Consider the following 12,749-nt stretch of genomic DNA (forward strand, 5'->3'; position numbering starts at 1 on the left):
AAGTGAGCGTAATCCCTGGAGTATCGAGGAGGACAGTTCTAGTAACTTCGGAAATATAATAAATAATGCAACCTAACCTTCCTAAATAAATATTAAAAATTCAGATTTTTCATGATGCATTTTAACATTTTATTCATACAAAACAGGAGTTTATCAGGGTGCTTTCTAAGGACCCATTCCCAATCAAAAAGTGTCCTAATTTGTCCCCTTTTAAATTCCCACTTCAGAAACATAAATGCATATATTTTCTCATGAGTGATGGAGTTTTCAAACTGCATAACATATGTAAGAGGATAGAATGATTATGTCGTCATAAGAAAGACAAAAGCTAAACAGTCTAATTTCATGTATTCAAAGTTCCTACAGTGATTATCCAAGTCTCCCACAATGGTTCTTATGTCAATGGTTTGTTCCATGTTTCATCACAGAGTCAGTCTCCCTAAACCCCTGATAAATGGTGCTGCATGGCATGTGATGGATGTATATTATTTTTCCACTGTGGAAATCTTGTTGTAACTTTTAACAAATTGGGTTTTCTGTTTAACCATGTCACAAAGTCCTTCATAACAACATAGCAGGTAGTTTGATATTCCATATAATATGTCAGTGTCAACGAAATTCCTTATGACATACATGTTCATATGTCTCAGGCCGAGTTTTATCATGAATGTGAACCATGCATATTTATTCAAAATTAATGAGGTCACCATAGACTACAGAGTACAAATCTATTGCATGTCCTGAAAGCGAGGAATGTAAATTCATGACACATATTAATTCTGATCCAAACATTTTTTCCTTGCAATACATTTTATCAAGCCAAAATAACAAAAAGAGTTCATGTAAAATCACATTCAATGTGTTGTCAACTGCATGGTATGTATGTTTGCAAGCAGCTTGTTTCCCACAAGAGGGCGCTGTATGTTGTGCTATTTAGTTATATTTATCACTGGATTCTTCAAGAGATAAAACTGACCACAGTGACCTTCACTATTGGAAGGATTTGTATCAAACTTTGCTTGCCAGAAGTGATATGTTTTGGGGGGATGTGGGCTGCTTTCAAAAATCAGCAGAAGGCTAGCATAATTGATGCTGGTATTGCAGCTGGTGAGTTCTGATTGATTGATAGTTTCTGCAGGCTAAGTTGAATATTTATTGACTAATCTGACCAAACATTACCATGAAGTATGTTTAACAGATACAAACTGCTTTTCATGAGGACCGTGATTTACACATAAGTTGTTACTGTATATAGCCAATTCTGATTGGTCAGGGTTTTTTCCAGCCTAGCCTAGCTCGGATGTTGACAGACTAATTTCCATCATAAGATGTATTTTGGATGATACAGGATTCATTTTTGCAGATAAAAATGCATGTCTAAATTCTAGCAACTGTATAACTCTCCTGCTGAACAGATTTAGTTATTGTCTGATATAAAAGTGGGTACACACATAGACATTGTTCCCGGAGTTTTGCCAATTAACTGGTGAGAACTGTAAAGTGCCTGCCTTGCAATACTTAATGCTTTGTGGATTAGAACCTTGCAGTCTGGCATTCAGCTTTTCTGAAGCTTGTCTGAAATATTTGTACATATTATGAAATTATTATCGTTGTACGATATTTTTCTCTAGGGGTTGGATAATACACTAATTTCGAGGCTATATATGTGACTCATAAATGATACATCTATTAATGTACCGAGCACAGTATGGCTATGATATTACATTGTAATATGCATTACAGCTACAATAATAAATACAGATAATTATGACAATGAACTTACCGCAAGGCTTCTGAAAAAGTAGAAAAAGGCATAACATTCCAAACAAAAACTTAGTTATACTAGAAAGGCCACTGAGAAGGAAATTTGACAGTAAAATTTGACACAACCCGACAAATGTTCGATTATAAACCATGGAATGAATTTCTGGAGTATAATGGTGAAGTCTACACTATGGTGATATTTCATCACAATACCTTTACTGTGAAAGTACGTTAAAGTGTGTTCTGTGACTTTTCTATAGTTTGATATCAAAGGAAAAGATGTAGGTTGGAGCATCATTGTGTTGAATTGACTTTGAGTGGTACTGTAGAAGTTTTTTGTTATTTTGGAACAGGATACAAACTCTGGAGTACTGGTAGGCTTGGGTCTGACATCAGGAGTCGAAAGAATGTCAGACCGTTAAACAGGGTCTTAAAATAATTTTATAGATATCTGCATCTAACCAATTTGTTTATGTATGAATCATATATGAAATCAATAACAATGCAGAGCAGCTGGGACCTTGTCACTGTTCTTAGAAAAAAACAAGGTTTCACTTTATATGGATGTTTTTATGTTGTATAGAAGTGGCAATAAAGTGTCGAGAAAGAAGCGAAGTATGCGACCTAAAAACAAAGATGACGTCATCAAGTGGTTCCTGGAGGAGGAAAAGCCACAGGGAGTTGGTATAGATCTTAAAACTAAGACTGTGGCTACCTGGTTCCATGGTGAGTGTCTGTACGTGGCTGCATTTTGGATAAGACCAATGGATACTCTCCATTGATGCAGATATATGTATAAGAATTAGCCTGTGTTCCTCATGTATAAGAAGTAAAGCTGTGCTCCTCAATAATGTTTTGGTAAAATGACTGTTAACTTGTATATTGCTTTTAGTAAACATTTATACAATTACTGACTGCGTAGAACCACAGATGGTCACTAAGATGTTTAGGGAAAGAGGCACGGTAACCAAAGGGGTTGTGGGTTTGATTCAGGTCACGGCACTGTGTTGTATCCTTGAGCAAGATACTTTACTCCGCTTGTTCAAGTCTACTCAGCTGTAAATGAGTACGTGGTTGGGCAGTGCTAGAATTGTTGATTGCTACCTGTGAGCGCCGAAATGGCAGCACCGGCTGTATGCTCCCCATGGAGTTGAGAAAGATATTGACTGGTTGGGATTTTCACTAATTTGTGAACTGCTTTGAGACAACCTATGAACTAGGTTGTAATACTTACCATTTAACAAATTGCGTCAAGGACTCTCTTTTGTCTTGCAGTGATGAAAAAATTAGCTACTTGCCTTGTAGAAATGTATTAATTTCCTCTAAATTCACTTCTTGTTTGATTATTCTGCTAAGTAATCCTTGATTCCCTAAAATTAGGGGTCGGTAAAGTTAGGATTCACTGTACTTTTCATGATTTTTTTTTCAGGTGTGATATCTCGGGTAGATGCTGAGCTCATGTTACAGTCAAAGACACTGGGAGCGTTCCTAGTGCGTGTCAGCGAGCGAGTTTGGGGTTACACGATATCGTACCGAGCAGAGGATCGGTGTAAACACTTCCTCATAGACACGTCAGAGGCGGGTTACCAGTTCTTTGGTGCTAACCAGGTCCTCCATGCTTCTCTCCATGAACTTATAGAATTTCACAAAGTAAGTTTTAAACACAATACATCTCCAGCACATACACACCATAGGGAGATATTAGCCAGGTGGCATATGAATAGTAGTTAGCGCCTGATAAGGCAGCTCCTACGAATTCCTCAATATTGTATTGATTAATATATATGCTAATTGTATTGACTGTATAAAAATTGAATATCTATGTACTGTAAAGTGCTTTAGAGTGGCTTATGTTAGCTAGATAAGGCGCTATATCAAATGTTGTATTTTTTTATTTTTTTTATTTTTTTTAAAATACTGCTCACAGATCTTTGTTGATTTTATTGTAATATTTCTTCTTTGATGTTTGTTTGTGTTATTTGTACGATGTGTAACCTTCTGTTGGTCTGTTATTTTTCCTGTTCTGGAAACTTAGATATGGTTTCATGTATCTTGTTGAGAACAAGTCAGCAACTCTCCAGGAGTGGCAAAACGTGTCACAGCTTAAAATGTCCCTATTTGTTTAAATATATATATATCTCTTCTATATTTCTATTACAGAATAACCCAATTACGGTGATGGGAGGGGAGAAACTACGCCACCCTGTAGGACAGTCCAAGGACCCACCAGATTACCAAGGCCTGCTGCAGCCCAAAATTCTGGAGAGTACCTCGCTATGATATATTCATAGACTACATACATGTACTAGGATTTTGTTTTGTGAAACTATACATAAGCATAAGCATAGATCTTACAACAGTTACGTATACCTGCTGTTGTCAAGTCTTGGAAACTTACTTTATTTTTTTGTATGATATGATTGTATTTTTTTATGTGTATATTTGACCATGTTGGAACAGTCTTTTATCCTTATGGCTAATGGAACTGTTATGGTTTTGAGAATCATTTCAAGCTTTTATACTCATTATTTTTTTTTAATTAATGATTCTTCTTGATCTGATTTCATAACATTTTTTCCGCCTCTAAGCTTGGGACGTTGATTTAAGCATTCATTTGATATTTTTTGAATAGCTGGTTTTGTATACATGAAAATTTTTGCAATGTTTACTGTAAGCAAACTGAAAATGATTTGGACCAGGAAAAATTATCTAGTTGTACTAAAAAGTATTTTTCTTGGTTTTGTAAACACAGAGTGATGTTTTGCTATTTATATCTAAAACGTAAAATACTATGGTTGTTTCGGTTTCACAAAACTAACTATTAATCAAAATAGAATTTCCCACCCGTTCTAAATATAGAATCTAAATGTCACTGCTGATAAGAAATAATTAAATTTATCCAGAAACACTTATTATCTGACTGTGACATTTATAGGTTTTAAGTTATGCAATAAAAAGAATTATCTTCCAATCTTAAAATATATATTTTTTAATTTCTTATGGGCTAAAAGGATGCATGTGTAATGTGTATTTTTGTGTAAATTGCAATACTGTAGAAAGGGTACTTGTTTTTCATGAACCTGCCATTTATCATTGAATATTTTTGTTGTTACCGGTTCTGTCATTTTGAAATTGACCTTTAAATATACAACAGAATTTCACAAGCCATGTTTCTGTCTATTACTCTCCACATATTGTTGCAGGAAAACACATATATAAAATCTGGTGAAAATTGCAGTAGAATTTGCATCTGAAAATGTCTAGAAAGAGAAAAAATATTTTTAAGTTTCCTTTGTTTGTACTAGGTGATACTAACAGAGTAATTTTTCAACTGGCTGGAATTTCACTTGAACAACTCCACCAGTGTAATCATATGGGGTATGGCTTGTGAAATTCTGATGAATATTACTTAGAAATAGCCAAAAAGGGAAGCCAACAAGTTTACGTAACGGACATCAAATGAAATTGACAACATGTTTTGCTGTAATCATAATTTACAGCTTGTTTTACATATAAGGCTGTTTCAATTGTTTAATTCTTTCAGTCTGGGTTGTGTTGCTTATAAAGATGATGACACAAATATACTGAATGTAATTATTTTAAAAACTGATTTTGTATGATTTCGTTTGAAGATTTTTACGTAAATTGGTTGTCGATGAAAAACTGTTAAAACAGTGCATGTGATTTTGTTGTTATTGTTTTGGTACAACTGTTGTGTAATTGTCACTATTCTAAAGTTTTATATTTAGTATGAAGTGCTATTTGTGTCTTCATAGATTCTCTTTTATGTACATGAAGGATTGTTTACATAATATAACAAAATGGTGTACATGTCATAGTCGGTAAAGATGGTCATTATATCAAAAGTCTTGAAGGTTTTAATTTTCCTAGAGGATTTTAGTTCAGTTCGAAAAGGTTCCCTAAAGATGCCTAATCATGGTTCTTACTAAATTATATATCTGTTTGTCAAGTGTTGATTGTGATTTTGTCTGGTGGTTGTGCAAAAAATGTGTTGTTTACACTTTATTTTTTGTTTCTTGGTTTTAGAAATGTTATTTCTTTATGATTAGATGTATGTAACATTATCTAAAATGATGTTTTAAAATCTCAATTTTGTGGTTAACAGAAACAATTTGATATTTTCTTTTACGTTTTTTTTAAAACATATGAAATGAGTTTGATATTGAATGAAATTTAAAATACGAAAACCTTTTAATATAAATCAATGGAATCATTTTAGGCTGTGGATGAGTAGGCAGGTAGGATACTTACATAAGAATCTTGATTATTTTCTATTGAATACAAGGAATACGATTTTACTAATGAAAACAAATTTGTAGGTAGGTCTTGTTTTAAGATCAGAGGGGAAAAAGTGAAGAATGTTGACATCAAAAGAAATCCAAGGGGGATAATCCCAGCAATGTGTCATTTTGAAGTAGCTTAGTGTATAGAGATATAGAGTTTATACATCTGTGAATGTTAAAATACCACACCATAAAGTCAGTTTAACCAGAGTGATTCCAAACTTAGGTATATTGAGAGGGTAAAATTAAACTGATGATGTTCCTCTATTTCCTTTTTCGTACAAATAAATCTTCACAACAAAGAAGGTATTAAAAGTATGATATTAAACCTGTGATTCAATCTGGACACAAATGTCGTGTAAACATACTTATTTTAGGGGTATTCCTATTTAAACAGTTGTATTTTATCATTTAAGGATATGAATTTTAATTTTCAGATAATTGAAGTGCATCATCCGTTTTAAAGGAAAGGGTAATTCACTAACTCTACCTATGGTCTGATAAATTACAAAATATTGATTTATTTCATTTACCAATAGCAGACTTTTTTGCAATTGAGTATGTATATATTCATTTGTTTCATCTCTGTTTTCAGCAGTATTTTTTTATTCTTTTCTTTAAATTTCAAATGTTGACTTGACCAAAATCAAATAATCCGTAGTACAATGTAAACCCACCGTAATTTATAACAACTGTGTTGGACACCTAATGTGTTTAATAGCCAAATGAAAAGCTTACAAGATGCTGATCTTTTTAGAGGTTTGATCTTTTTAGGAGATAATTATGTAGGTACTAATGTAGATGATAGATATGTAATTTTATTGTGAGAATATCTGTAAGAGAAAAATCCTGGTGAAGTATTTAGTGCCATGAGGTTATCTAACTGGCCCTGGAATTGTAAAATACTCATTTCAAAAGTGTGGCATATTCATGCACAGAAAATACAGGGTAAATGGAGGTAGGTTTCAACATGTGTTGCTGTATATCGTTAAAATTGGTCAGAGTAATCTTAGCCCCACCCAAATAACAGCCTGCAGGTGTTTGATTATAAAGATGATACAAGTCTGATAAAGCATATGTAAGCGTGTCTTATGATACTGTCAATAGAAATTATTATTTTATTTTTAATGAAAATGTCCTTGTTTTTTTCTTTAATTTCAATCAGATGAATTCAGTAATTGTTATTTTCTTAAAACAGTACTATCGAACCTGATCAAATCATTCAAGGACATTTTTTTTACAACATTTCTCTTGCTTGATCTGTAGAAAGGCATTGATTAGCATGTTCTGAGACTCTCCACATCTTTTTACAGGACTTATCCAAATTTGTGCAGTATGCATATATTTTAGATGAAAATACATTAATGAAAATGTAAATTCTAAAATTAAAGCATAAAAAAGGTTGTGTTTTTAAGAACCAATTTACTTTATATTCAGGAATCCATTTTGATATTTTAAAGATACTGGTAAAGAAATTGTAATAAGATGGTACAAATCATATATCTTTGTAATGTATGTGGTTGCTCAATTTCATGTGCTTGATGTTTTTGTGATGCGAGTTTTGTCTTTTTTTTTAATATTTCTGTCATCTTCAAGTCTGTGTTCTTTGATGAACTTTGCAATAATTTGAATATTTTAGTATATTTAACCCTCTTTTTTTTATTTGAAGTTTTTGTCATATTTCACAGATTTTATTGTGGATCTTTTATATATTTGCACATAACGAAGTTTTGCCTTTGATCACTTCAGCTTAGCTACCAAGTGAATATGATGACGAATAGCCCTCAACAGATAGGAAATTAAGCTAATTTTGCCAAGTGAATTATGGTTAGTGGTTTAAACAGCTACCCGGGTAAATTACAGACAATCATACCACCAGCATTCTCCAACTTGCAAAAAAACAAAATATATTGCTTAAGATAGCCAGTATGGATTACCTGTCTAGAATTGTAGAATTCAGGGATGTTTCTTGGCTTGATGAATTCAAAGTCTGTCTTGTTCAGACTTGGGATTTCATATCAATTTCCATAGTATTTTTCATCCCTGGTGAACCTACCGCCATAAAAGTACATGGACCAAATTCAGCAGGTGAGAACAGTTATTTGAGAACTTCACAAACCTCTAGATTAGTACGATATTTTTTTATATTTTTTTTAAGACTTTATATTTGTCTCCACGGTAGGATATATATATATAATTAAAATGCAGATTTATGTCTGAAAATCTTGAACATTTTGCTCTCGCATATCTAGTTTGTCAAAAGTGTAGATGGTGCATAAATATAAGCTGTTGTATTTGATAATAAAATGTTGTTTATAGATTTGTGTCTGATATAAAAAGCTTTGTAGACAAAATATACCTATTTTGTTTTGTTAGCATATTGTGCATATCTCATTTAAAACATTATTTTACTTTTATCATGCGAGTACCATATCTGTACTGATTTTGTAAATCATTACTTTATAATAAATAATAATATTTTGTTTATTTTAAAATATATAATATAAACATGCAAGTCTTTGATATTTAGATTTACATACCTAAATTTTAAATGACTTTGAGATAAATAATTTGGTGATTAAACATGGTTGTTTTGTGTTTTAATTCATTTATTTTCATACGCCTGCCAAAAGTGATACATATAATGTTATCACCCCAACTGACTGTTGGTCTGTCCATCTGTCTGTCTGTCCATCTGTCTGTCTGTTTAACCTTTGACCTCAACCAGTCCCAGAGTTGGACCAGGCTTTTGAGAATTGTTGTGTATGAGAATACAGTATACTGGGAAATTGTCGCCACAGTTTTTACATGTGAAGGGAAAAACTAACATAAGGCAAAAATGGATTTTATTGGCAAAGACTGAATACTTAACTGGTGGAAAGATTCCTGGCATACAGAAATATGAAGATTAGGATATGGTCATTCCTCCAATACACTTAAATTCTTTTGAATAAGGGAGGCAATCGCTTAAATGAAAACTAGATAGCAGAAAAAATTTGGACATGACTAGCTCCCTAGAAAAATTACAAATAGTGACCAGGACTTGACTAGCTCCCTAGAGTGATGACAAATAATGACCAGGACTTGACTAGCTCCCTAGAGTGATGTCAAATGGTGCCGAGGACTTGTCTAGCTCCCTAGATTGATGACAAATAGTGACCAGGACTTGCCTAGCTCCCCCGAGTGATGACAAATAGTGACCAGGACTTGACTATCTCTCTAGAGTGATGACAAATAGTGACAAGGACTTTACTAGCTCCTTAGAGTGATGGTAAATAGTGATCAGGACTTGGCGAGCTCCCTAGATTGATGACAAATAGTGACCAGGACTTGCCTAGCTCCCTAGAGTGATGACAAATGGTGACCAGGACTTGGCTAGCTCCCTAGAGGGATGACAAATAGTGACCAGGACTTTACTAGCTCCCTAGAGTGATGACAAATAGTGACAAGGACATGACTAGCTCCCTAGAGTGATGACAAATGGTGATCAGGACTTAACTAGCTCCCTAGAGTGATGACAAATCGTGACCAGGACTTGACTAGCTCTCTAGAGTGATGACAAATAGTGACAAGGACTTTACTAGCTCCTTAGAGTGATGGTAAATAGTGATCAGGACTTGGCTAGCTCCCTAGAGTGATGACAAATAGTGAACAGGACTTGACTAGCTCCCTAGAGTGATGACAAAATAGTGAACAGGACTTTACTAGCTCCCTGGAGTGATGACAAATAGTGACCAGGATGTGACTAGCTCCTTAGAGTGATGACAAATAGTGATCAGGACTTGGCTAGCTCCCTAGATTGATGAAAAATAGTGACCAGGACTTGACTAGCTCCCCAGAGTGATGACAAATAGTGACCAGGACTTGACTAGAGTGATGACAAATCGTGACCAGGACTTGACTAGCTCTCTAGAGTGATGACAAATAGGATGACAAATGGTGACCAGGACTTGACTAGCTCCCTAGAGGGATGACAAATAGTGACCAGGACATGACTAGCACCCTAGAGTGATGACAAATAGTGACCAGGACATGACTGGCTCCCTAGAGTGATGACAAATGGTGACCAGGACATGACTAACTCCTTAGAGTGATGACAAATAGTTACCAGGACATGACTAACTCCTTAGAGTGATGACAAATAGTGACCAGGACTTGGCTAGCTCCCTAGATTGATAACGAATAGTGACCAGGACTTGACTAGCTCCCTAGAGTGATGTCAAATGGTGCCGAGGACTTGTCTAGCTCCCTAGATTGATGACAAATAGTGACCAGGACTTGACTATCTCTCTAGAGTGATGACAAATAGTGACAAGGACTTGGCTAGCTCCTTAGAGTGATGGCAAATAGTGATCAGGACTTGGCTAGCTCGCTAGATTGATGACAAATAGTGACCAGGACTTGCCTAGCTCCCTAGAGTGATGACAAATGGTGACCAGGACTTTACTAGCTCCCTGGAGTGATGACAAATAGTGACCAGGATGTGACTAGCTCCTTAGAGTGATGACAAATAGTGATCAGGACTTGGCTAGCTCCCTAGAGTGATGACAAATAGTGAACAGGACTTGACTAGCTCCCTAGAGTGATGACAAAATAGTGAACAGGACTTTACTAGCTCCCTGGAGTGATGACAAATAGTGACCAGGACTTGACTAGCTCTCCAGAGTGATGACAAATAGTGACAAGGACTTGACTAGCTCTCTAGAGTGATGACAAATAGTGACAAGGACTTTACTAGCTCCTTAGAGTGATGGTAAATAGTGATCAGGACTTGGCGAGCTCCCTAGATTGATGACAAATAGTGACCAGGACTTGACTATCTCTCTAGAGTGATGACAAATAGTGACAAGGACTTGGCTAGCTCCTTAGAGTGATGGCAAATAGTGATCAGGACTTGGCTAGCTCGCTACATTGATGACAAATAGTGACCAGGACTTGACTATCTCCCTAGAGTGATGACAAATGGTGACCAGGACATGACTAGCTCCCTAGAGTGATGACAAATGGTGATCAGGACTTAACTAGCTCCCTAGAGTGATGACAAATAGTGACCAGGACATGACTGGCTCCCTAGAGTGATGACAAATGGTGACCAGGACTTCACTAGCTCCCTAGAGTGATGACAAATAGTGACAAGGACATGACTAGCTCCCTAGAGTGATGACAAATGGTGACCAGGACTTAACTAGCTCACTAGAGTGATGACAAATGGTGACCAGGACTTTACTAGCTCCCTGGAGTGATGACAAATAGTGACCAGGACGTGGCTAGCTCCCTAGAGTGATGACAAATCGTGACCAGGACTTGACTAGCTCTCTAGAGTGATGACAAATAGGATGACAAATGGTGACCAGGACTTGACTAGCTCCCTAGAGGGATGACAAATAGTGACCAGGACATGACTAGCTCCCTAGAGTGATGGGAAATAGTGACCAGGACTTGACTAGCTCCTTAGAGTGATGACAAATGGTGACCAGGACTTAACTCGCTCCCTAGAGTGATGACAAATGGTGACCAGGACTTCACTAGCTCCCTAGAGTGATGACAAATAGTGACAAGGACTTTACTAGCTCCTTAGAGTGATGGTAAATAGTGATCAGGACTTGGCGAGCTCCCTAGATTGATGACAAATAGTGACCAGGACTTGCCTAGCTCCCTAGAGTGATGACAAATGGTGACCAGGACATGACTAACTCCTTAGAGTGATGACAAATAGTGATCAGGACTTGGCTAGCTCCCTAGATTGATGACGAATAGTGACCAGGACTTGACTAGCTCCCTAGAGCGATGACAAATAGTGACCAGCACTTGACTAGAGTGATGACAAATAGTGACCAGGACTTAGCTAGCTCCCTAGATTGATGACAAATAGTGACCAGGATGTGACTAGCATCCTAGAGTGATGACAAATAGTGACCAGGATGTGAATAGCTCCCTAGAGTGATGACAAATAGTGACCAGGAAATGACGAGCTCCCTAGAGTGATGACAAATGGTGACCAGGACTTTACTAGCTCCCTGGAGTGATGACAAATAGTGACCAGGATGTGACTAGCTCCTTAGAGTGATGACAAATAGTGACCAGGACATGACTGGCTCCCTAGAGTGATGACAAATGGTGACCAGGACATGACTAGCTCCCTAGAGTGATGACAAATAGTGACCAGGACTTGACTAGAGTGATGACAAATAGTGACCAGGACTTGACTAGCTCTCTAGAGTGATGACAAATAGTGACAAGGACTTGACTAGCTCCCTAGAGTGATGACAAATAGTGACAAGGACTTTACTAGCAGACTGAAGGAGCACACCCATGTGAGGTACTTAAATATGATGGGAATCCAAAGGAGATGAAGCTTGAGTGATTTTATATGAAAGAAAAGTAATTTCGACTTTACCTCAGTACCTCTTATTATTTCTAAATTTCATCAATCCAGGTAATTGTATGTTCTTATAAAAGATATCAGAACCAATATTAAAACTAATTAATTGCAGATCCAGGATAATGGGGTTCAGGGGTCGGCCCCCTTGAAGGGGAAGTTTAACAACAAACAATCCCCTCCTCATCCATGACTATTCAGCTAAAATTTGAAAGTTTGAATGGGGATATTTATAGAGATTTTTATCACTGTCTTTGGGTGCGTCTCAGTTTGTTCCAATTACTACACAATGATTCGCAGCC

General features: G+C 36.1%; 1 protein-coding gene across 4 annotated transcripts in view; it reads left to right on the forward strand.

The window, feature by feature from the left end:
* The window catches only part of LOC110453913 (SH2 domain-containing protein 4B-like), a 29,421-nt gene extending 24,224 nt beyond the window's left edge, over positions 1–5,197 (forward strand). For all 4 annotated transcript variants that reach the window (XM_021503141.1, XM_021503146.1, XM_021503143.1 and 1 more), the window contains 3 exons: positions 2,348–2,490; positions 3,194–3,414; positions 3,925–5,197. In XM_021503141.1, coding sequence (XP_021358816.1) covers positions 2,348–2,490; positions 3,194–3,414; positions 3,925–4,044 — 484 coding nt within the window. In that variant the 3' untranslated portion in view covers positions 4,045–5,197. The remainder of the gene's footprint in view (positions 1–2,347; positions 2,491–3,193; positions 3,415–3,924) is intronic.
* The last annotated feature ends 7,552 nt before the right edge of the window (positions 5,198–12,749 follow it).

Source organism: Mizuhopecten yessoensis, unplaced genomic scaffold (assembly GCF_002113885.1).
Source record: "Mizuhopecten yessoensis strain PY_sf001 unplaced genomic scaffold, ASM211388v2 scaffold7547, whole genome shotgun sequence".
Taxonomy (NCBI): Eukaryota; Metazoa; Mollusca; class Bivalvia; order Pectinida; family Pectinidae; genus Mizuhopecten; species Mizuhopecten yessoensis.